We start from the raw sequence: 23,420 nt of genomic DNA on the forward strand, positions 1-23,420 counted from the left end.
TGCAAATCAAAACCACAATGAGGGGCTTACCTGGTGGCGCAGTGGTTGGGAGTCCGCCTGCCAAGGCAGGGGACACGGGTTCGTGCCCCGGTCCGGGAGGATCCCACATGCCGCGGAGCGGCTGGGCCCATGAGCCATGGCCGTTGAGCCTGCGCGTCCAGGGCCTGTGCTCCGCAAAAGGGAGAGGCCACAACAGTGAGAGGCCCACATAATGCAAAAAAAAAAAAAAAAAAAAAATACAAAACACAATGAGCTATCACCACATACCTATTAGGATGGCTATTATCAAAAAATCAAAAAGATAACAAATGTTAGCAAGGATGTGGAGAAAAGGGACTCCTTATACACTGTTGGTGGGAATGTAAATTGATACAGCCATTATGGAAAACAGTATGAAGGTTCCTCAAAAAATTAAAAATAGAACCTACTATATGATCCAGCAATCCCACTTTTGGGTATATATTCAAAGGAAATGATTTCAGTATCTCAAAGGTACTAAGATACCCGCACACCCATGTTCACTGCAGCATTATTCACAATAGCCAAGATATGGAAACAACCTAAATGTCTGCCATTGAATGAATGGATAAAGAAAATGTGGTATATAATGGGTAACAATATGTGAACTATCACTCTCACTTTATCCATTCACCATACACACACAATGGAGTATTATTTAGCCTTTTAAAAAAAGAGGGAAATCCTGCCATATGTGACAACATGGATGAACCTGGAGACATATGCTAAGAGAAATAAGCCAGGTACAGAAAAACAAATACTGTGTGATCTCACCTATGTGTAGAATCTAAAAAAGTCTCATAGAAACAGAAAGTAAAATGGTGGTTACCAGCAACTGGGGGCTGAGGGAAATGAGGTGCTGTTGGTCAAGGTTATAAACTTTCAGTTATAAAATGAGTAGGTTCTGAGACCTAATGTACAGCATGGTGACTACAGTTAATAATAAATATTGTATGCTTGAAATTTGCTAAGAGAGTAGACCTTAAGTGTTCTCACCACACACACACACACACACACACACACACACACACAAAATGGTAACTATGTGAGGTAATAGATATGTTAATTATCTTGATTATGGTAATCATTTCACAAAGTATACATATATCAAAACACCATGTTGTATACCTTAAATATGTACAATTTTTGTCAATCATTACTCAATAAAGCTAGGGAAAATCATCATCTGTGAGGCTAGATCAACACCCTTCCCCAGGCAAAAATTAAGGCAGCCTTCAAAACTTTTCTGGTCACTTTAAATACCAACAGTTCTCCCCTATAGCAGATGTCTTTAAAGCCTGAGTCACATTCCCTCAGCCTACCCTTAATTTCAGCAGCAACTCTGGGGGAAAGTTCTGGGTGAGCTTAGACTCACCCAGAAGCAACTTAGACTCAAAGAATTATAGAGCATCCTATTAAAGTTCAGCTGAGACACAAATTCAGGGTTGATACTCTGCAATACAAGGGGTACTGTTCTCCAGGATGCAGTATATGCAATTCAACCAGTGACTGATACAGAGATCTGCAGCCCTATAGCTGAATACATGGGTACAGGACCAAGGAGTGGATGTAGTATTGGCCCATCCATCCATCACTCCTAGCGACTCCACGTACAGAATGTGTTCTTCCCTTCCCACCATCTTGGGCTCTCTGATTAGAGGTCTTTGGTTCTCAGAGGATTTTATTTCCACCAGAGGGCATGGCAAGGACTGCATTGAACCTGAAACTACAATTAGCAACCTGATCACTTTGGGAGCCTCACCCGTCAGTGGGCCAGCAGACAATGAAAGATGTTACTATGTAGCAGGGGCCATAGACTCTGATTATAATGAGAACCAGGACTGCTGCTATGTAATGCGGGCATGGAGATGTATATTGGTACCTGGGATATCAACTTGCGTCTTCTGGTGCTCTCATGTCCAGTGATAACAGCAAGCAGGCAAGTGCAGCAACCAATACCTGATGAAAGCAAGACAACCAAGGGGCAGAATCTGTGTGGATTACCCTGCCAAGTAAGCAAGTGACACCCACCAAAATGCCGACTAAGAGAAATCAAGAACGGGTGGTAGAGAAGAAAAAAATATCAGTCATGACCTTTTGACCCACTGCAACAGCAGAAACTAAAGCTTGTTCTTCTAGCCCACTATATTGCCTGACATAGATACTGAGGGGAGCCATCTCCTTGAAGACTCAGTGAAACCATGGACTTAATGTGGGATACATGTGAATATGAGCTGTGTAAGGGCACAGTACTGTGTGGACAAGGGTAAATGCCTCCAGGGTCCAGGTTTCATCTTCAAGGCCCACCTCAGATTTCAGTTATAAAAATGATGGAGAGTTCCTTGTGACCTCAGACTCAACTTCAGCCCCACCGCTTGCCATTTCAAGCAAAGATCACCCTTCTTTCTCCTGCTTCCAAGAATCACTTCCCAAATAAATTACCTGCATCCAAGTTCTATCCTCTGGCTCTGCTTTCCGAGGAAAGCTGACTGTAACAAACATTTCTCTTCTACCATCCACACTGCCTGTGCACCACCACCACCGATGCTGCTGATTTCACTTCCTCCACCCCCCATCCTGCTGCCAACAATGTCCTCTACCACTTCCCCCACTTCCCATCTCCCCTGCTCCAAAAGCAAGCCTCAGAAGATCAGCAGTCCTTCTGTCTCTCAAAGTCCTGTATTTAAGCTACAAGACCACCACAAATTAATCACTTATTTGAGGTTCTTTTTAAATAGAGACTTTATACAAAGGAGCTCTAAGCTGCCTACATTTTCAAGTGTAGAATGTTTAACACAGTGACTGTCAGGATCTCAAAAACTGTTAGTTCCTTTTTTCCATCAATCCCAGACAATTCATTAATCAAGGGGTATAGGAAGACTTAGACTACTACAATCAAACCTAGGCTACCAGGCTGGGTGTTCTCCTGTCATCAGTGAACATGTAAGGAGGTTTATAGTCCCAGCATTTCCCTTCTTTTTTCTCAATATCCTCTCCTCCCCAGGTGATTCTGTCCACTCCCAGGGTAAAGGTGGAGAAAGATAGGAAAACCAGAACTTCATAGTCTGGACAAGACATATCAAGGAAAAGAGTAGGTTGTAATGCTTTCCTAATTCTCTGACCCACCCTAAATAGAATGTTTAATCTTAAATATATTCTGATTACTCTGGAATTAAGCTTAGAATCTTAGGAAATGTGGCTTAGGAAAACTGACAAATTTATAACCAATTATTGCTGGCACCTGATGGACTTGGAAAACCATGGACGTACAGGAACACTTTGTGTTATTTTAGCAACTTTTCTGAAAGTGTGAAATTATTTCAAAATAAAAAGTTTTAGAAAAAAGTCATAGTGCTGAAGATGCCAAAGTTTTTCTAAAAAAGGAGAATGTCTAGTGTTTAATTAGAACTCTTGCATTGCTAACATATAAACCCTTCCTCATCCTTCCCAATTCTTGAGTGAAGTCAACTGTACACCAAAATGCCTTTGAGAGTGCAGAGGGTTGTTTTTAAGTTAGTTTATTTTTTTAATTAATTAATTTATTTATTCATTTTTGGCTGCACTGGGTCTTCGTTGCCGCATGCAGGCTCTTCGTTGGGGCGCGCGGGCTCTCTAGTTGCAGGCTCTCTAGCTGAGGCGCGCGGGCTCAGGAGTTGTGGCTCGCGAGCTTAGTTGCGGTATGTGGGATCTTAGTTCCCTGACCAGGGATCAAACCTGGGCCCCCTGCATTGGGAGTGTGCAGTCTTAGCCACTGGACCACAGGGAAGTCCCAAGAGTGCAGAGTTAATTCTTACATCTGGGTCATGGCATGGAGCAAGAACATACACATGTGCTAGCAAGATAATCCATAAATTGAATTAAGCACACAATTTTGAGGAATATCAAGAACCACAAGAATTTGTACTATCATGGGAAGAGCTTTGGGCTTCCATAGGACATAAAATGGAGATGTGAGATAATATTATCTAGATATCCAAGAATTAAAACTACCACCCCAGTTGACATTTGGATTACATATTAGAAGCTCTTAGTGTAGTGTGATACATATTAAACGTTGGCTACTAATATTATAGCTTAAAATTGGAGCACAAGCAGGAAGGTACATTTGTGGCAACATGAGAAGGAGAAAGAGCCCAGACCTGGAGACTGATCTGCCCAGTAGGTTCTGTGGGGAATAACCAGGCTAAAAGGAGAAACTTTGTAATAAAAGTCAAGAGATTATCCAAGACACACAGCAGCCTCAGGCATAATTCTAGAATCAGTTATTACCAAGATGAGCTTGTAGGATCTCAAAAACAGACAAAATTCAGCATGTTTGAAAGTTCAAATAAGAACTGTGTGTCTTAGAATGAAGCTGTGACTGATCCTAAGCTCTGGGGAAAGATTCTTACCCTGTTACCAACTGGTGGTATCTCAGCCAGGCACTGTGTCCAATATATAAAGTGCTCAGGGGAAAGACTGATATGGTGCATGCAGGATACGGTGGTGACAAATGAAAGAACAGTCATTATGCAGTCAGATAGGGTGGGAAGGAGGGAGAAGGAGAGGGAGAGAACAGAGAAAAAACAGCCATTATATGATGTGCTGAAGTCCTCACTCCTAAGAGCAAATTGCACACCAGGACCTTTAAATACTTCTGTTGCTGTGTTGCATGTGCCTGTGTCATAACTAAGATGCTAATCCTCAGGGTTATATGGAAAAAAACACCCATGGCATCCTTGAGACACAGCAAAGGGGCTAATTCAAACCTGACTTAAGACTGGAATCCTTAAACCCTATAAAACAACCATTGCCACAGGGGAAACCCCTAACCCTGATTATACTGATTTGAGACTCTCTGGAAAAAGAAATTCATAAATACAAGCAGGTTGGAGAAATCTCCCCTGCCCTAGAAGAATACACACACACACACACACACACACACACACACACAGCCCAAAAATAAATTAAAAAGTAAAATTAAAAGAAAGAAGCTGGATATGGGGGAAGGAAATAAACAAACAAAAAACTGAAACAAAGGTCTACAATTTGGCCAAAATGAAAATCCAAAATTTATCAAAAGAATTTATACAAAAAAAGATAAAAGGGCACTGATTGGCTTTTGTGCTTATATAACACAGGTTCTGAATTAACTCAGTACCTGGTAAAGTGCACCAACTGGCAAACTTTGATGAACTTAATCAATACTAGGGATCTCACTGCATTTTAACAAGATACCCCCTATACTCTTAGGGGAGTTACCAAGTATAAAATAGGGGACAGGGCTTCCCTGGTGGTGCAGTGGTTGAGAGTCCGCCTGCCGATGTAGGGGACGCGGGTTTGTGCCCCGGTCCGGGAAGATCCCACATGCCGCGGAGCAGCTGGGCCCGTGAGCCATGGCCGCTGAGCCTGCGCGTCCGGAGCCTGTGCTCCGCAATGGGAGAGGCCACAACAGTGAGAGGCCCGCTTACCGCAAAAAAAATAAATAAATAAAAATAAAATAAAATAGGGGACAAATAAGTATGCCTCACCTTAACCATTGGAACTATTGCCTTGCCTAAAATCCCCACAGCCTTAGCATTGTCCTAAAATATAATATAATGGGCATGAATGCTCTGACTCAATGAGTAATTAGTTAAAATTAAATTAAGCTGTTGACATTTGATAAAAGTAGGATACAATGGATCTTCTCTCCCTCTGTTAAAATTGTTAACATGGCCTACTGAAAATTAAAATACTCAGTGACCAAAATCCATCATACAAGACCTATTTAGAGAAGGGGGTGATTATCCTCACTGCTTCTCCATTTAACAGTCCAATTTTGCCTGTATTTGAACTTGGAAAGAATGAACAGTGCCTCATGGTGAATTACCACAACCTTAAATGCTGTGGTCCTACTCATCAAGGCTCCTATACACAATATTAGTGAAATTATTGACTCTATCCAATCAACAACTGGTAAATATTTTGCTATTATAAATTTAGCTAATATATGCTGTTCAGTGTCTATTTCAACATCCTCTCAGATGCCTTACCCCCAAAGGGAAACAATATGCCTTTACCCAGCAGCTCATGGGATACCTCAACAACCTTAATATCACACACTATCTTTGCCGGCAAGATCTTAACTGCATCCAATTTTCTTGAGGACCACAGGTATGACATTACATTGATGACATCCTCCTCCAAGGAGATTCTTTGGAAGCACTCATTTAGGACATACAAATGCTCACAAAGGGGCTCAGAAAAGGGGATTCCTTCATCAAAGTAAGGAAAGCAAAAAAGGCAAGAAAGTGCCAAAAAGTTGGAAGTCACAGTCTTTTATAACCCAATCTTGGAAGTGACATCCTACCACTTCTGCACATTCTCTTCATTAGAAGCAAGTCATTAGGTGCAGCCCAGACACAGGAGGAGGAGATGACATAAGGGTGTGAATACCAAGAGGAGGGGATCATTAGAAGCCATTCTAGGAGGCTGCCTACCACACATGAAAATCAGGGTTAAGAGAAGATACACTTTTCAAATTGTAACAGGTATATTCTACACTTAACTTGTACCAGAACTCAAACAAATTTCCTGCTTGAAATTCAGTGACCCCAACAGTTTTGCATCATACAATTAAATGCTTAATGTTAAAGAATGCCCCATGTACCCAGAAAGATTATCATTTAAAATCAAAGGAGAGATAAAGAACTTCTCAGACAAACAAAAAACCAAGAGTTCATCAGTACTAAACCAACCCTAAAAGAAATGTTAAAGGGTCTTCTCTAAGTGGAAAAGAAGCTATAGGAGAGGGGAAATCTTACTAGGAAAGGCAAATATAAAGTAAAGACTGAGGATCAACCACTTAAATAAGCCACTACAAAGACAAAGATTGTAAAAGCAACTGTAACTACAATAAACAGTTAAGGGATAAACATGAAGATTTAAAATAGGACATCAAAAACACAAAACGTGGAGGAGGAAAGTAAAAAATGTAGATCTTTTAGAATGTATGTGAAATTAAATGACTACCTTAAAACAAGTAGATATAGTTATAGGTCAACATATATAAACCCCACAGTAACCATAAATCAAAAACCTACAATAGATATACAAAAACTAAAAAGAAAGGAATACAAGCATACTATTAAAGAAAGTCATCAAACCACAAGGAGAGAAACAAAAATAAGAAAAATGAACAGATAAGAATTACAAAAACAACCAGAAAGCAAGTAATAAAATGGCAATAAGTACATACCTATCAATACTTTACTTTAAATGTCAATGGACTAAATGCTCCAATCAAAAGACATAGGGTGGCTGATTGGATTTTAAAAAAAAAGAACCATCTATATGCTGCATACAAGAGATTCACTTCAGAACTAAAGACACACAGACTGAAAGTGAGGGGATGGGAAAAGATACTTCATGCAAATGGAAATGACAAGAAGCTGGGATAGAAATACTCATATCAGACAAAATAGACTTTAAAACAAAGGCTATAAAGAAAAACAAAGAAGGACATTATATAATAACAAAGAGATCAATACAAGGAGTGGATATTACAATTGTTAACATATGTGCACCCAATAAGGAGCACCTAAATATATGAAGCAAATACTTACAGACATAAAGGGAGAAATTGACAATAATACAACAATAGTAGGGAACTTTAACATGCCACTTGCATCAATGGACAGACAGATCATACAGACAGAAAATCAATAAGGCAACAGTGGTCTTAAATAATACAATAGACCAGTTGGACTTAATAGATATCTATAGGACATTACATCAAAAAACAGCAGAATACATGTTCTTTTCAAGTGCACATGGAACACTCTCTAGGATAGATCACATGTGAGGCCATAAAACAAGTCTCAACACATTTAAGAGGATAGAAATTAAATCAAGCATATTTTCTGACCACAATGTTAAGAAACTAGAAATCAATTACAGGAATAAAAATGGGAAAAACACAAACACATAGAGACTAAATAGCATGGTCCTAAAAAAAAAAAAATGGGTCAAAGAGGAAATCAGAAAATTCCTTGAGGCAAATGAAATTGAAACACAACTTTCCAAAATCTATGGGATGCAGCAAAAGCAATTCTAAGAGGGTCGTTTACAGCAATACAAGAAAAACTCAAATAAACAACTTAACCTACCACCTAAAAGAATTAGAAAAATAAGAACAAACAAAGCCTAAAGTCAGCAGAAGGAAGGAAATAATAAAGATCAGAGAGGAAATAAATAAAATAGAGACCAAAAATAGAAAAGATCAATGAAACCAAGATAAACAAATTGATAAACCTTTAGTCAGGCTCACCAAGAAGAAAAGAGAGAGGACCCAAATAAATAAGAAATGAAAGAGAAGAAATAAAAACTGATACTACAGAGGTATAAAAAATATCATAAGAGAATACTATGAACAGTTATATGCCAACAATTCGATGACCTAGAAGAAATGGACAAATTTCTAGAAATATACAACCTGCCAAGACCGAAACAAGAAGAAACAAAGAACTTGAACAAATCAATCACTAGCAGTGAAATTGAATTTGTAATAAAAAAATCTCCCAGCAAACAAAAGTCCAGAACTGGATGGCTTCACAAGGAAATTCTACCAAACATACAAAGAACAATTAATACCTATCCTCCTCAAAATATTTCCCAAAATTGAAGAGAATGGAATACTCCCAAATTCATTCTACAAGGCCAACATTACCCTGACACCAAAACCAGACAAAGACACTACAAAAAAAGGAAATTACAGGCCAATATCTTTGATGAACAAAGACGCAAAAGTCCTCAACAAAATATTAGCAAATCATATCCAACAATATATAAAAAGGATCATAGAATAGATCGAGTAGAATTTATTCCAGAGACACAAGAATGGTAAAATATTTGCAAATCAATGTGATACACCACATTAATGAAAGGAAGGATAAAAATCACATGATCATCTCAATAGATGCAGAAAAAGCATTTGACAAAGTTCAACATTCATTCATCATAAATCAGAGTGGGTATAGGGGGAACATATCTCAAGATATTAAGGCCATTTAAGCCAAACCCACAGCTAACATCATACTCAATGATGAAAAGCTGAAAGCCTTTCCTCTAAAATCAGGAACAAGACAAGGACGCCTGCTCTCACCACTTCTATTTAACATAGCATTGGAAGTCCTAGCCACAGCAGACAGGAAAAAGAAATAAAAGGCATTCAAATTGGAAGAGAAGAACTAAAAATGTCACTGTTTGCAGATGACATGATACTTTATATAGAAAACCCTAAAGTCTCCACCAAAAAATTATTAGAACTAATAAATGAATTCTGTAAAGTTGCAGGATACGAGATTAACACACAGAAATCTGTTGCTTTTCTGTACACTGAGAATTAAATATCAAAAAGAGAAAGTAAAAAAAAATCTCATTGAAATTGTATCAAAAAGAATAAAATATTCAATACCTAGGAATAAACTTAACCAAGAAGGTGAAAGACCTATACCCAGAAAACTATAAAACACTGATGATGGAAACTGAAAATGATACAAAGAAATGGAAAGATAGCCCATGCTCTTGGATTGGAAGAGTAAATGTTTTTAAAATGTCCATACCACCTAAAGCAATTTACAGATTTAAGGCAATCCCTATCAAAATACCCAAGACATTTTTCAGAGAACTAGAACAAATAATCCTAAAATTCATATGGAATCACAAAAGACCCTGAATTGCCAAAGCAATCTTGAGAAAAAAGAACAAACGTGGAGGTATCACCCTCCCTGACTTCAGATTATACTACAAAGCTACAGTAATCAAAACAGCATAATACTGGCACAATAACAGACATATAGACCAATGGAATGGAATATACCCACTCACTTCTGATCAGTTGATCTACAACAAAGGAAGCAAAAATATACAATGGAGAATAGACAGTCTCTTTAATAAGTGGTGCTGGGAAAACTGGACAGCTACATGTAAAAGAATGAAATTAGAACACTCCATAAAACCACACACAAAAATAAACTCAAAATGGATTAAAGACCTAAATGTAAGATCTGAAACTATAAAACTCTTAGAAAAGAACATAGGAAGACCATTCTTTGACATAAATCCTAGCAATATTTTTTTTGGATCTGTCTCCTAAGGCCAAAGAAATAAAAGCAAAAATAAACAAGTGGGAGTTAATTAAACTTAAAAGCTTTTTCACAGCAAAGGAAACCCTCAACAAAAGAAAAAGACAACCTACTGAATGGGAGAAAATATTTGCAAATGATATGACTGACAAGCAGTTAATCTTCAAAATATATAAACAGCTCACACAACTCAATATCAAAATAACAAACAACTCAATCAAAAAATGGGCAGAAGACCTGAATAGACATTTTCCCAAAGAAGACATACAGAAGTCTAACAGGCACATGAAAAAATACCCAACATTGCCAATTATTAGAGAAATGCAAACTAAAACTACAATATCACCTCACACCTGTCAGAATGGCCATCATCAAAAAGTCTACAAATAACAAATGTGGCAAGGATGTGAAGAAAAGGGAACCCTTGTACACTGTTGGTGGGAATGTAAATTGGTGCAGCCACCATGGACAACAGTATGGAGGTTTCTCAAAAAATAAAAATAGAACTACCATATGATCCAGCAATTTGACTCCTGGATATATATCTGGAAAAAAATAAAACACTAATTTGAGAATATACATGCATTCCCAAGTTCATAGCAGCACTATTTACAATAGCAACATATGCAAGCAATCCAAGTGTCCATCAGCAGACAAATGGATAAAGAAGATGTGGTATATTTATAAAATGGAATACTGGCCATAGAAAAGAATGAAATTCTGCCATTTGCAGCAACATGGATGGACCTAGAGAATATTATGCTTAGTAAAAATTCAGACAAAGACAAATATTGTTTGATATCATATGTGTAATCTAAAAAATAAAACAAGTGAATGAATATAGCAAATTAGAAATGGACTCACATATAGAGCAAACAAACTAGTAATTACCAGTGGGGAGAGAGAAGGGGAGTGCAAGATAGGGATATGGGATTAGGAGATACAAACTACTATGTATAAAATAGATAAGCAACAAGGATATATTGTACAGCACTATTATAGTCACTATTTTGTTTTGTAATAACTTTTTAAAAAATTTTATTTATTTTTGGCTGAATTGGGTCTTCGTTGCTGCACGTGGGCTTTCTCTAGTTGTGGTGAGCGGGGGCTACTCACGGGCTTCTCATTGCGGAGGCTTCTCTTTTTGCAGAGCATGGGCTCTAGGTGTGCAGGCTTCAGTAGTTGTGGCACGTGGGTTCAGTAGTTGTGACTCATGGGCTCTAAAGCGCAGGCTCAGTAGTTTTGGCACACAGGCTTAGTTGCTCCATGGCACGTGGGATCTACCCGGACCAGGGCTCCAACCCGTGTCCCCTGCATTGGCAGGCAGATTCTTAATCCCTGCACCACCAGGGAAGTCCTCCCCAGCATACTTTCTTCCACTGAAAAACTGCCCCTTCTCCTTCCTATGTGGCTCTGATGAAACTGGTCATCACAGGGCCCTGTCTGACCCCCAGCTAATCACATGACCATCCTCCTTTTCACAGTGACTGGTCAAAGTTACATGAGCCAAGCAGGGCCAGAGTCCATCCATGCAATTTAATGCAAGGATACTGGGAGAGGAAATGTCTCTTCCTTTTGAATCATGAACAATAAAAATGAAAGCTTACAGCTGTCAGAAGCCACCTTTCCCATCACATGAAAGGACCTGTTGGTAGAGAGGAAGAAAGGAGAGAGAAAGCTAATGATATCATTTGAGTCCCTGTAGAGTGTCTTGGAGCACTCCTGCCAGCTCCACCCTGAACTTCCCAGTTACCAGAGCCAGTGAATCCCACTTTGCTCAAGCTTGTTTGGTTTTCTGACATTTGCTTATAACCAAAGTGTCCTGACTAATACAGGCTTGTTTCAAGCTAACTCTTCTTACTAATTAATATGTATATTCCATCTCTGTGTCGTTCTCAAACCAGGAAACAGAGCTGTTACCTAAAAAGCTTTTTTAAAATACAGATTTTTAGGCCCCAACCTACTATTTTTAGGCCCCTAAAAATTACTATTTCAGCATCTTTAGGGGTGTAATCCTCACATCTGTATTTTTGTTTTTAACTCCACAAATAATTCTGAAGCCTAGCCAGTATGGACAACCACTAATCTATTCTATTACAAAAAAAACAAACTTCAAATTCTAAATTGGCTTTCTCCTATTTGAATTGCATGGATCTTTCAGTCTAGAATCCTATAAAGGAAACAGGTAGGTTTCCCCACACTGACCACAATTAAACTCTGTTTCTCCCAATAGAAAAATCAGTAGAATATTTTAAAAACACTTTTATAGCATGTATTGATTTTTCTTAATTCTACTGATAGAAATCATTACTGGGAGGAGTATTATAATCACAAATGTGTGTGTGGGGGGTATATATATACAGGTTTAATGATCCTTTAGTTCTCTATCATGAAACCAGCATAAGAACCAGAGTGGGTAGTCATGGACATCTAATGCAAATTTCTGTATTAAATGGCACACAGCAAGGCCAAGCCATGTTCCTACATCTCTTTACATCTCCAACCTTTTAAATCTGTACCAGTACAAATTGGTAAACTAATATATTTTACCAAGTGCAAAGAAAAAGCATCTTTTTAAAACAATGACATCAAGGCTCAGTTCCAAGTTGGTGATACAGGAAACCTCCGGCCAGGAGCCCCTTGGACAATCCTATAAGGCAGTGTGGTGGGACAGGCAGGGCACTTTTTGGCCATTTGCAATGTCATAATGATTCTTTTACATCTGAATATACTCATTTAAAACTGGCACTATGACAGCATGGTTCAGCAAAGTTTAGGCCAATCACTTTCACAGGATAATTTATATGTTATGTCAAGGGACAGATGTTCTACAGTCTTTATATCCTGAGCAGTTGTGGGAATCTTTGCATTTTTGCTGTTTCATATTATCATGTCCTAAAGGAAGACCCCTCTAAGGACTTCAAATAAAAAGGAAAACTAGTGATCATATAACATCACTGGGATCACCTTGGGTATAAAATCAGGAGACAGATCACCACAGAGGGACCAAGCAGTAATCAGGTAATTTCTATAGCTTGAACCTGATTATACTCCTTCAGTCAATCTCTTCTAGGATTGAAGACTGACAAGAAGGTATTTCCAGTTCTGCTTACACTCTTGAAAAATTAAGTAGAGGGGGGAAAAAATCTTTAACTGTGTATAGTGATGGATGTTAACTAGACTATTGTGGTGATCATTCTGCAATATATATAAATACCAAGTCATTATGTGTATACCTGAAAATATGACGTTATGTCAATTATATCTCAATAAAACAAATTAAGCACAGGGATCTCATCAGCAGGGTAGGGAGTTTCCAAGAGTCCTCTCCCACTAGAGTCACAGGACTTGATAATTTTTCCAGTAACAAGTGATGATAACACATGTGAAATATTGTCTACCAGAGAATCTCATTAGAGACTCAGTGCCAAGGCTTTTAATGGGGACTAGTCACATAGCACACTCTGCCTAGCACAATCCAAAATTCCAGAGTCGCAGAAGGAAAGCAGGTGTTCAGCATAAACCATCATTGTTTACACAGTTTAGGCACAATGAGCTACTCTTATCAGTTAGGGTGGTCATTATCAGTTAGGAAAGTCCTCCTGAAATCCTAATTTCCAGATGCTAGCCAAGGGCCAACCTTGGAAGCAGATCTTTCTAAGGACAGCAGTGATGGGTCTATTAACTTTTTTTGCATGCCATACAGCTGTATCACTACATAGCTATACTAATCAAGACAGTGTGGTATTGGCAGAGGGATAGACATACAAATCAATAGAACAGAATAGAGAACCCAGAAATGGACCCATACAGTTATCCCCAACTGATTTTTGACAAAGTTGCAAAAGCATTTCAGTGGAGAAAGAATAGCCTTTTTTCAATAAATGGTGCCAGAACAATTGGACATGTAGACACAAAAAGATGAACCTTGACTTAAAACTCACATGTAATATAAAAATTAATTTAAAATGGATTTTGGACTTAAATATAAAACACAGAATTATTTAAAAGTTTGGAAAAAACATAGGAAAAATCTTTGGGAGGTAAGGCTAGGCAAAGAGTTCTTAGACTTGATAACAAAAGCATAATTTGTGACATAAAAAATTGATAAATTGGGCCACATCAAAATTTAAAACTTTTGCCCTGTGAAAAACCCTGTTAAAAGGATGAAATGACAAGATAAAGACTGGCAGAAAATATTTTTAAACCACAAATCCTACAAAGGTTTGAATCTAGAATATACAAAGAGCTCTCAAAAACAGTAAAAAAAAAAAAAAAAAAAAAAAGACAACAAACAATCCAATTAGAAAATGGGGAACAGACATGAACAGACATTTTACTGAAGAGGATATACAGATGGCAAATAAGCACATGAAAAGATGTTCAATATCACTGGCCATTAGGGAAACACTAATGAAAACCACATTGAGATAGTACTATACATCTATGAGAATGGCTAAAATAAAATGTATAGTTATAACACCAAATGCTGGTGAGAATTTGGAGAAACTGGATCGCTCATACATTGCTTGTGAGATTGTAAAATGGTACAACCACTCTAGAAAAAAAAGTATGACAGTTTCTTACAAAACTATATATGAAGTTACCAATGACCCAGCAGCTGCACTCTTAGGTATTTAGCTCAGAGAAATGAAAACTATGTACACACAAAAACCCATACACAAATGTTCATAGCAGCTTTATTCATAATTACTAAAACATGTAAAAAAACTCAAATGTCCTTCAACACATGTATGGGTAACCTGTAGTATAACCATAACATGGAATACTATTTAGTAATAAAAAGGAATGAACTATTGATACACACAACAACTTGGATAAATCTCAAGAGAAATATGCTGAGTGAAAAACCCACTGTGGTGGTTAAAGAATATCACAAGAGATTCTTGTGATGGAACTGTTGTGTATCTTGATTGTGTTGGGAGTCACACAAATCTACACATGTGATAAAACTGCATGGAACTAAATGTACACACACACACACACACACACATATAAGTGCATGTAAAACTGATGAAATCTGAATAAGGTCACTAGGTTGTTATCGATATAAATTTACAGGTTGTAATATTGTACTATAGTTGTGCAAGATGTTACCATTAGGGTAAACTAGCCGAAGGTTCATGAGAGGTCTCTGTGCTATTTCTTACAAGTGCATATAAATGTATAATTATCTCAAAATTGAACTTAAAAAAAAAAGCTTCCAAAGAATCAAACTGATATGTAAGTTAACTGTCTGCCAGAAGAAAACACTCCACTAAGAACAACAAAATCTAGACTAACAAGATAGCATTCATTTTGAAGAGCATACTTTAAAAATTACTAGGCATGTAGAGAACCAGGAAAATAATCTATAACTAAGAAAAAAAATCCCTCAATAGAAACCAACCTAGAAGTGACTGAAATGATGAATTTACAGACAAGAATTTTATAATAGCTGTTAAAAATATAGTCAGTGATTTAAAGGAAAACATTAATATAATCAAGGAAAAATAGGACATCTCAAAAATTTTTTAAATTGTTAAGTACAAAAAGAAAGAAAAAAGATTCCACAACTGGAAAGATATAATAACTGAAATGAAAATCTTACTAAATGGATTTCACACCTGATTAGACTCTGCTGAAGACAAGTAAACTTGTCGAGAGGGAACTGAAAAGATCCTAAGCAAACACAGAGAAGAAAAACATCTGGAAAAAAAAAAAAATGAACAGAGCCTTTGTGGATTATGAGATAATATTAAGTGGCTACCATATGTGTAACTGGGGAAGAGAAAGACATTGGCACAGAAAAATACATTTTTTTCAAGATAACGGGAATTTTCTTCTTCAAAATTTCATGAAAAACATAAAACCAGAGAACCAAGAAGCTCAATGAAGCAAAGCAGGATAAGGGGGGAAAAAGCACATCGTAATCAAATTTCTGAAAGCCAAAGATAAAGAGAAAATCTTCAGCACATTCAGAAAAAAAGAAAAAAAAAAGACGTATTTTACTCAGGGTCAGTAAGAATTACCACTGGCTTCTCAAGAGAAAGAATGCAAGTCAGAAAACAATAAAATGAATATTATCTTGGTGCTGAAAGAAAAAGGCTATCTAAATTCTACATCTAGAATTTCAACAATAATGAATAATGATTAAAAATTAAGGCAAAAATAAAGATACTTTCAGAAATACAAAAGCAGAGAGAATTCATCATCAACATATGTTCCAGTTGTGTATTACTTGGTAATAAACTACTCTGAAACTCTGTGGCTTGAAACATCACACATTTAATCGTATTTTACAATATATGAGTCATTTATGCAAGATGTGGTTAGGTGAGCCTTTTTTCTCCATTAACATCAATTGAGTTTACTTGGAGGTGTTCACTCATCTGATTTCATATACATGGCTTCTCTTACATATCTAGCACAGTGGCAGAGATGGCTAGAAGGCCAGGCTAGGAAGGGACTATGGACCGAATGTTAGCGCAAGTTCCTGTGCCAGATGCACAGTGAGGCCAAACAAACCAAAACATCAGAGTTTGGAGCAGAAAAAGGGCTATTGCAGGGCCATACAAGGAACAGGTGACTCGTGGCCCCCAAAAAAACCAAACTCCCTGAAGGGTTTCAGCAAAGCATTTTTAAAGGCCAGGTAAAGGAAGGGGATCACAGGGTATGTGATCAGCTCGTGCACAATTCTGACTGGCTGATGGTAAGGTAAAAGGGCAATGTCACATTATCTATCCTTAGGCGCCAGCAAGTCTGGAGGTTACGTGCTCATGGTCATCAAGTAACATCTTCCATTTGGTGGGGGATTTTCACCTCTGTAAAACAACTCAGGAAATGTGCATCAGACACTATTATCTAGGTATTTCAGAGAGGAACTAAAGCAGAGGATTTTGGGGAAGGGCCTGCCCCAGGAAGGCCCTGTAGGGTCCTGCTCAGTTACACAAGGAGCCTACATGCAGCCTCACCAACATGGGACCTCAGTGTGGTCAGACTTCTTACCTAGTGGCTTCAAGAGCAAGAGTTTTAGCAAATAAGATAGAATCTACATCGCCTTTTATGACCTAGACCCAGAATTCACAAAGCATTACTTCTGCTGTATCCTATTAGTTGAAGCAATCACAAGCTCATGCATTTTAAAGAGAAAGAACAAGCTCTCTAGATGGGAGGAATGCCAAAGAATTTGTGGAAATGATTTTTAAATTGCCACTGTCTTCTCTCTGGCCAAAAATTATTTTCATTCCTTCCTCATGCAATATATATTCACCTCTTCCCAAGACTACAAAAGTCTCATCCCATTATGGCATCAAGCTGAGGTTCAAAGTCCAGGATCTAGGACTTCCCTAGTGGTCCAGGGGTTAAGACTGCATGCTTCCACTGCAGGGGGCACAGGTTCAATCCCTGGTCGGGGAACTAAGATCTCCAGGATCTTATCATCTTAATAAGCCCAGGTATGGATGAAGCTCCATAAAGTTTCTTAGGTTCAGATCTTGATCTGAAAACCTGCAAACTAAAGAAACAAGTTATCTGCCCCACACATATCTAAAATACAGTGGTAGTGTAGGCATAGAATAATTGCAATAAATAAATGTCCATTTAAAGGAAGAAAACAGGAAGTCACCAATCCATTGAAATTCTAAAATCCAGCTGAGTATATGTTACCTGTTTGTGGTTGAGGCCCAACCCTGCTCCCTGGGAATGACTTTCCATGATTTTTGGCTCCTCCCTCCGGGATCTTGGTTTTGCCCTCTAAGTCATTCTTCCATCTCCATAGAGCTATCCCATTTCTGCAGCTTAGTAGCCTACTCAGCCTGCTTCCTGCCCACAGAAGTTTGAGGGTCCAAAAGATTTTTTTCATTTTGTACAGTCTGCTTTTCTCAGTAAAAGCTAAAATAACTAATATAAAAAGTTTGTGGATTTTTTGTGAGTCAATTTATAATTTATTCTATTAGATAAAAGCCATATACACAAATACCTTCTAATAAGTTCTTTTCTACCTTGGGCTCCCTGTTGGGCTGCTGTGGGACAGTGTCCTTAATAGTCTTAGGAGACTTGTTTAAGATTCTTAGAAACCTTATTGTCTAACAATTGTTTGTTTAAACAATTGTTTATTGTTTACAACCACTTAAGAACTTTACAAGGCCTTTTATCTGTTTCTGAACTCTTAACAAAAGATTTTACAATCACACTCTTGGCTTCATCTCTACCTTAAGTCCATGCTTTTCTAACAGGGCCTTGGATTTGATCTTTGTCCTGTGGCTCTATCTTACTTTGAGTATCTTCTACTGGGAGAAACTAAGGATAAGACATCATTTAATTTTCAGATCTGGTTCTACACAGTTCCTCTAAATTTTGTTTGAAAATTGAATAATTCCTTCTTTAGTACAGCTTTGTCTACCCATACATTATTATGCATAGTTTAAACACAGATAAACAAAAAACAGTTGACACCTTGAACATTCTGCGTGGATACCTCCTAAGCCAGATCCATCAGTTCATTAAATATATTTTCGAATTGTCCACATTATCACATTTGCTAAACCATCTGCCATGACATAACAAGAGTCTCCTTTCCTCGAGCTTCCAATGACATTTTTCTTATTTTCCTTTAAGTCCTTATTGACACCCTCCTCGATGCCTATCAGGATTCCACTAACAGTCTTCTTGAAGCCCTTTCAACTTCTGCCTGACATAGTGTCCCAAAGTCAATGCCACATGTTTTAGGTTTTTGTTACAACAGCACCCCCAATCTTGTTCCACTTATGTAATGCTGTATAACTATTCCAAAAATACATGAAAAAACAATGATTTTATTACATCTCACAATCAAGAAAATCAGGAATTTACGCAGGTTTTAGCTAAGTACTCATTCTATTCTTTGTGCCATCAACGTGTTATTGAATACAAGTCTGTGTGCCCAGTGATGCACAGTGAGGCCGAACAATACCAAAACGTCAGAGTTTGGAGCAGATAAAGGTTAATTGCAGGGTCATGCAATGAGACAGCTGGTTCATGTCTTAAAAACCCCAAATTCCCCGAAAGCTTTCAGCAAAGCTCTTTTATAGGAAAGGGAAGGGAGGGGTGTGGTTAGTTGTTGCAAACTTCTTGGTGTCAGATCTTTTGTTTTTGAGGTCAGGTTATAGTCAGGCCACAATGTTCCTGTAAACCTCTACCAAAAGAAATGTTATTCTCTGTTCTGACAAGAAAGGGCAAGATCCCAAGGGTCAACTTTCTCCCTCCAAGGTCCAGGCCCTGGCTAAGAGAGGGACCCTGTGCAGGCTGGTTACCTTGCCCAGGAGCATTCGTCCAGCACCCAGTCAGGGTCCTCCTGCCAGTGCCCAGGCCAGGCTGAAGAGGCAGATCTCAGCTGGTGGTGCCCTCAGGGCCAGGTCCCCAGACCCTACCCAGCCGTCATCACTGAGGGAGCCAGGTGCCCAGGACTCAGCCGGCCCTCAGGCTTTTCATTTAAACTGGAGAGAAGTATTTATTTAGGATCAATAGGAATACAAATACCAATCAGGTGAATTCCCAGCTCACAACAATTGCCCCTCTTGGAGAATAGCCCCAACCACAGAGGTGGACCTGAAGTAATGACGTGCAATGTCCTTGCAACTTAACCCTGACATTTGGCCACCTTCTAGGGGTAGATAACTGATCTAAGCTGGACCAATTTCTGAAATTTGCATGGAGAGACTGAAGCTGGGTAAAGCTGTTACCTTAAATAGCAGGGTCCATATACACCAATGGAGACCGCTGCCGGCCTTACGTAACAGAAGCGCGGATAGGGGAGAGGTTCACTGCTGCTTCAAGGTCTGGGCCCGGCCAGTGGGTGACCATGGTGAGGGCTCTGGAGCTCTGCAGGACACAGCCTTCAGCCTGTCCCTGGGTCCCCAGCTCACCCGCCGGCCTGGAGGGCCCCGGGGAGAAGGCCACCATCTCCTTCTCACTGCACTCTCTGCTGCGCAGACCACTGAGAGCTGATTGTTGGCGGAGCGGGACCTCTAACTGCCGCTCTCAGGGTCTTGTGCTTATGGTCAAGCGCTAATGGTTTTGTGCCCGCCCCACCCCTATTACCAAAGGAAGTTACTCAGTGGTATTCACCTGGCCAATGGGAGGCTTGGAGGGATTAAGACAGCTTCACACACATATCTGGCACCACGGCAGGGATAACTAGACTGCTAGGCTTAGCTGGCTCTGTTGACCAGAACGTGGTCTCTCCAGCATGGTGGGCTTCTCATATGGTGGTTCAAGTCTCTGAGAGCAAGTATCCAAGTAAATAAGACAGAAACCTCATGGTCTTTTATGACCTAGCCTCCAAAGTCATAGAGTTTCATTTCTGCTGTGCTGTATAGGTCAAAAAAACCCCTCGTCTACCCAGATTCAAGAGGAGGAGACAGAGACCCAATGTCTCAGTGGAAAAAGTGTCCAAGAATGTACAGCCATTTTTAAAAACCAACATAACAAATCTGTACTACAGAAAACGTTAAAGGAAGTTCTTCAGGCTGAAGTGAAATGATACCAGATGGAAAGTTAGATCTATACAAAAGAATGAAAGGCACCAGAAATGGTAAATATGTAGGTAAATTAAAAGGACATTTTTAAATTGGACAAAAAATTATGTGCTATTTACAAAATAGAATACTTAACAGTAATAAGAATAATCTACATGGAACAACATGAATGAATCTCACACTGTCGAGAGAAAAAAGCTAAACATGAAAAGTACATATTGTATTATTCTATTTATATAATGTACAAAAACAGGCAACAACCAATCTATGCTCTTAAAAATCAAAAGAGTGGTAACTCATGGGACAGCAGGTAATGACAGGAATGCAAGTTTGGGTCACTGGTAATGTTCTGTTTCTTGATCAGGGAGCTGTTTAGATATGTATGGTGGTTTAAAAACATCTCCACAGATCCTTTCACACTCCTCCCATCAGAAAATGAAGACCAATTCCCTCTCGTTTAGTACAGCTGGTCTTAGTGACTCACCTCTAGCAAACAGAATGCATTGGAACTGACAACGTATGACTTCCAATGCTAGGTTAGAAAAGGCACTAGAATTTCCACCTGGCTCTCTTTCTTGGGACATTCACCCTTGGTACCCAGTCACCATGCTTTGCGAAAGTCAAGGAGTCACATGTAAAGGCCGTGTGAAGGTATTCTAGTCACAGACATAGCTGAGTTTCCAGTCAACAGGTAGCATCAACAGCCAAACATGTAAGTAAAGGAAACTTCTGATGAAGCCAGCCCCCAGCCTTCAAATTATCCCAGCCAAGCCCTGACCAAATTGCAAATTCATAAGCAAAATAAATGTTATTTTAAGCCACTAAATTTAGGGGTGATTAGTTCTGTAAGTATATGTGACTAGAACATACAACCAGTGTGCTTACTCTGTGAAAATTCATTAAGCTGCATTAGTCGGTCCTCCATATGCATGGGTTCCACATTTGCAGATTCAGTCAACTGCAGATGAAAAATATTTTTTTTAAGTTCCAGAAAGTTCCAAGAAGAAAACATGAATTTGTTGCACACTGGCAACTATTTACATAGCATTTAAAGTGTATTAGGTATTATACGTAACCTAGATATGATTTAAAGTATGTAAGAGGATGTGCATAGGTTATATGCAAAGACTACTCCATTTTATTTAAGAAACTTGAGCATGCAAGGATCTTGGTGTTCCCAGGGATGGAGGAGGGCCTGGAACCAATCCCCCATGGATACCAAGGGACAACTGTATACACTTTTCCATACATATATTATACTTAGGTTTGAAATAAAAATCATATCATGGAAACAAGCTCAAGTTTCTCATCAAACTTTTAGATTTTATTGAGATGTTTTATATAAATTCAATATTTCATATCTCCCTAACACTTTGCCTTTTACTTACAATTACATAATATAAAGAAAAATAATGGATTTTTTTCACTGCATCCCATATAGACACCTCCTAATTTCCATCAGTTTATCCTTGCACACTGCCCAATTCTGATCATTTATCATGTGTGGATGTAAAAAAAGTTGGGAAGCACTGCTACAGGAGACATCTGCCCAGGAACTCTTCTTCTATAATATGGAGTCTCATTGTTCTTTGGGGAACTACCTCCCTTTGGGTGAATCAAGGTAGCTGAGACCTGATAATTGCTCAGCTTTTTAAAAAATCCTATTATACCTCACATTCTTCCAATAAATTTCTCATTTTATTTAAGTGAGCAATATTTAGTCTCTATTCTCTGGACAGTACCTACTGATACATAACTCCAGTGCTAGCACACTGTGATCTATACATAGTTGATGATGAACAAATAAAACACAAAATGTTTATAAAATGATATTGGACAACTGATTTCTGTCAAAGCACAAAGGCAACACAGTGGAAAAAGAATAGCCTTTTCAACAAATATTGCTGGAACAATTGGTTATCCATGTGTAACAAATACGAACCAAAATGCCTCATACCATAAATAAAAGTTAACTCAAAATGCATCATAGACCTAAAGATATAGCCTAAACTGTAAAACTTCTAGAAGAAAACATAGGAAATGGCCTTTTTGAGTTAGGTTAGGCAAAGATTTCTTAGAAAGGACACTAAAAGCATAATTCATAAAAGAATAAATTGGACTTTACTAAAATTTAAAACTTCTGCTCTTAAAAACACTATTAAGAGAATGAAAAGACAAGCCACATACTGGGAGAAGATCTTTGTGAAGCATGTATCTGACAAAGAATTTGTATCCAGAATATATAAAGAACTCTGAAAATTTAAGAAAACAAACAACCCAATTTTTAAAAAATGTAACAAAGATCTGAGCAGACACTTCAACAAAAAAGATATGCAGATGGCAAATAAGCACATAAAAAGATGCTCAACATCATTAGTCATTAGGAAAATATAAATTGAAACCACAACAAGATAACACTATACACCTATTAGAATGGCTCAAATTACAAACGACTGACTACACCAAGTGTCCATGAGGACATTTTATAAACATTTTATTTTATGGAGGAAATGGAACTCAAATACACTCCTGATGGGAATGTATTATAAAATGGTACAACCACTCTGGAAAAAATTTAGCAGTTTCTTAAAAAGTTAAACATACATCTACCTATGATTCAACCATTCCACTTCTAGATTTTTATCCAAGAGAAAAAGGAAATATACATCCATACAAAGACTTGTACACAAATGTTCATGGCAACATTAATGGCATTAATGGTAATAGCCCCAAACTAGGCACAACCCAAATGTCCATCAACAGATGACAAACTGCAGTG

At 38.2% G+C, this 23,420-nt stretch overlaps 1 protein-coding gene across 1 annotated transcript in view; it reads right to left on the minus strand.

Moving 5' to 3' along the window:
• LOC114487178 (zinc finger protein ZIC 5-like) overlaps positions 1–23,420 on the minus strand; it is a 25,888-nt gene continuing 2,468 nt past the window's right edge. The window contains exons 3-5 of the mRNA XM_028495972.2: positions 21,527–21,599; positions 1,901–1,977; positions 1–164 (exon numbers count right to left, since the gene is read on the minus strand). Of these exons, the coding sequence (XP_028351773.1) occupies positions 21,596–21,599 (4 nt within the window). The 3' untranslated portion in view covers positions 1–164; positions 1,901–1,977; positions 21,527–21,595. The remainder of the gene's footprint in view (positions 165–1,900; positions 1,978–21,526; positions 21,600–23,420) is intronic.

The sequence above is a fragment of the Physeter macrocephalus genome, chromosome 11 (genome assembly GCF_002837175.3).
Source record: "Physeter macrocephalus isolate SW-GA chromosome 11, ASM283717v5, whole genome shotgun sequence".
NCBI lineage: Eukaryota > Metazoa > Chordata > Mammalia > Artiodactyla > Physeteridae > Physeter > Physeter macrocephalus.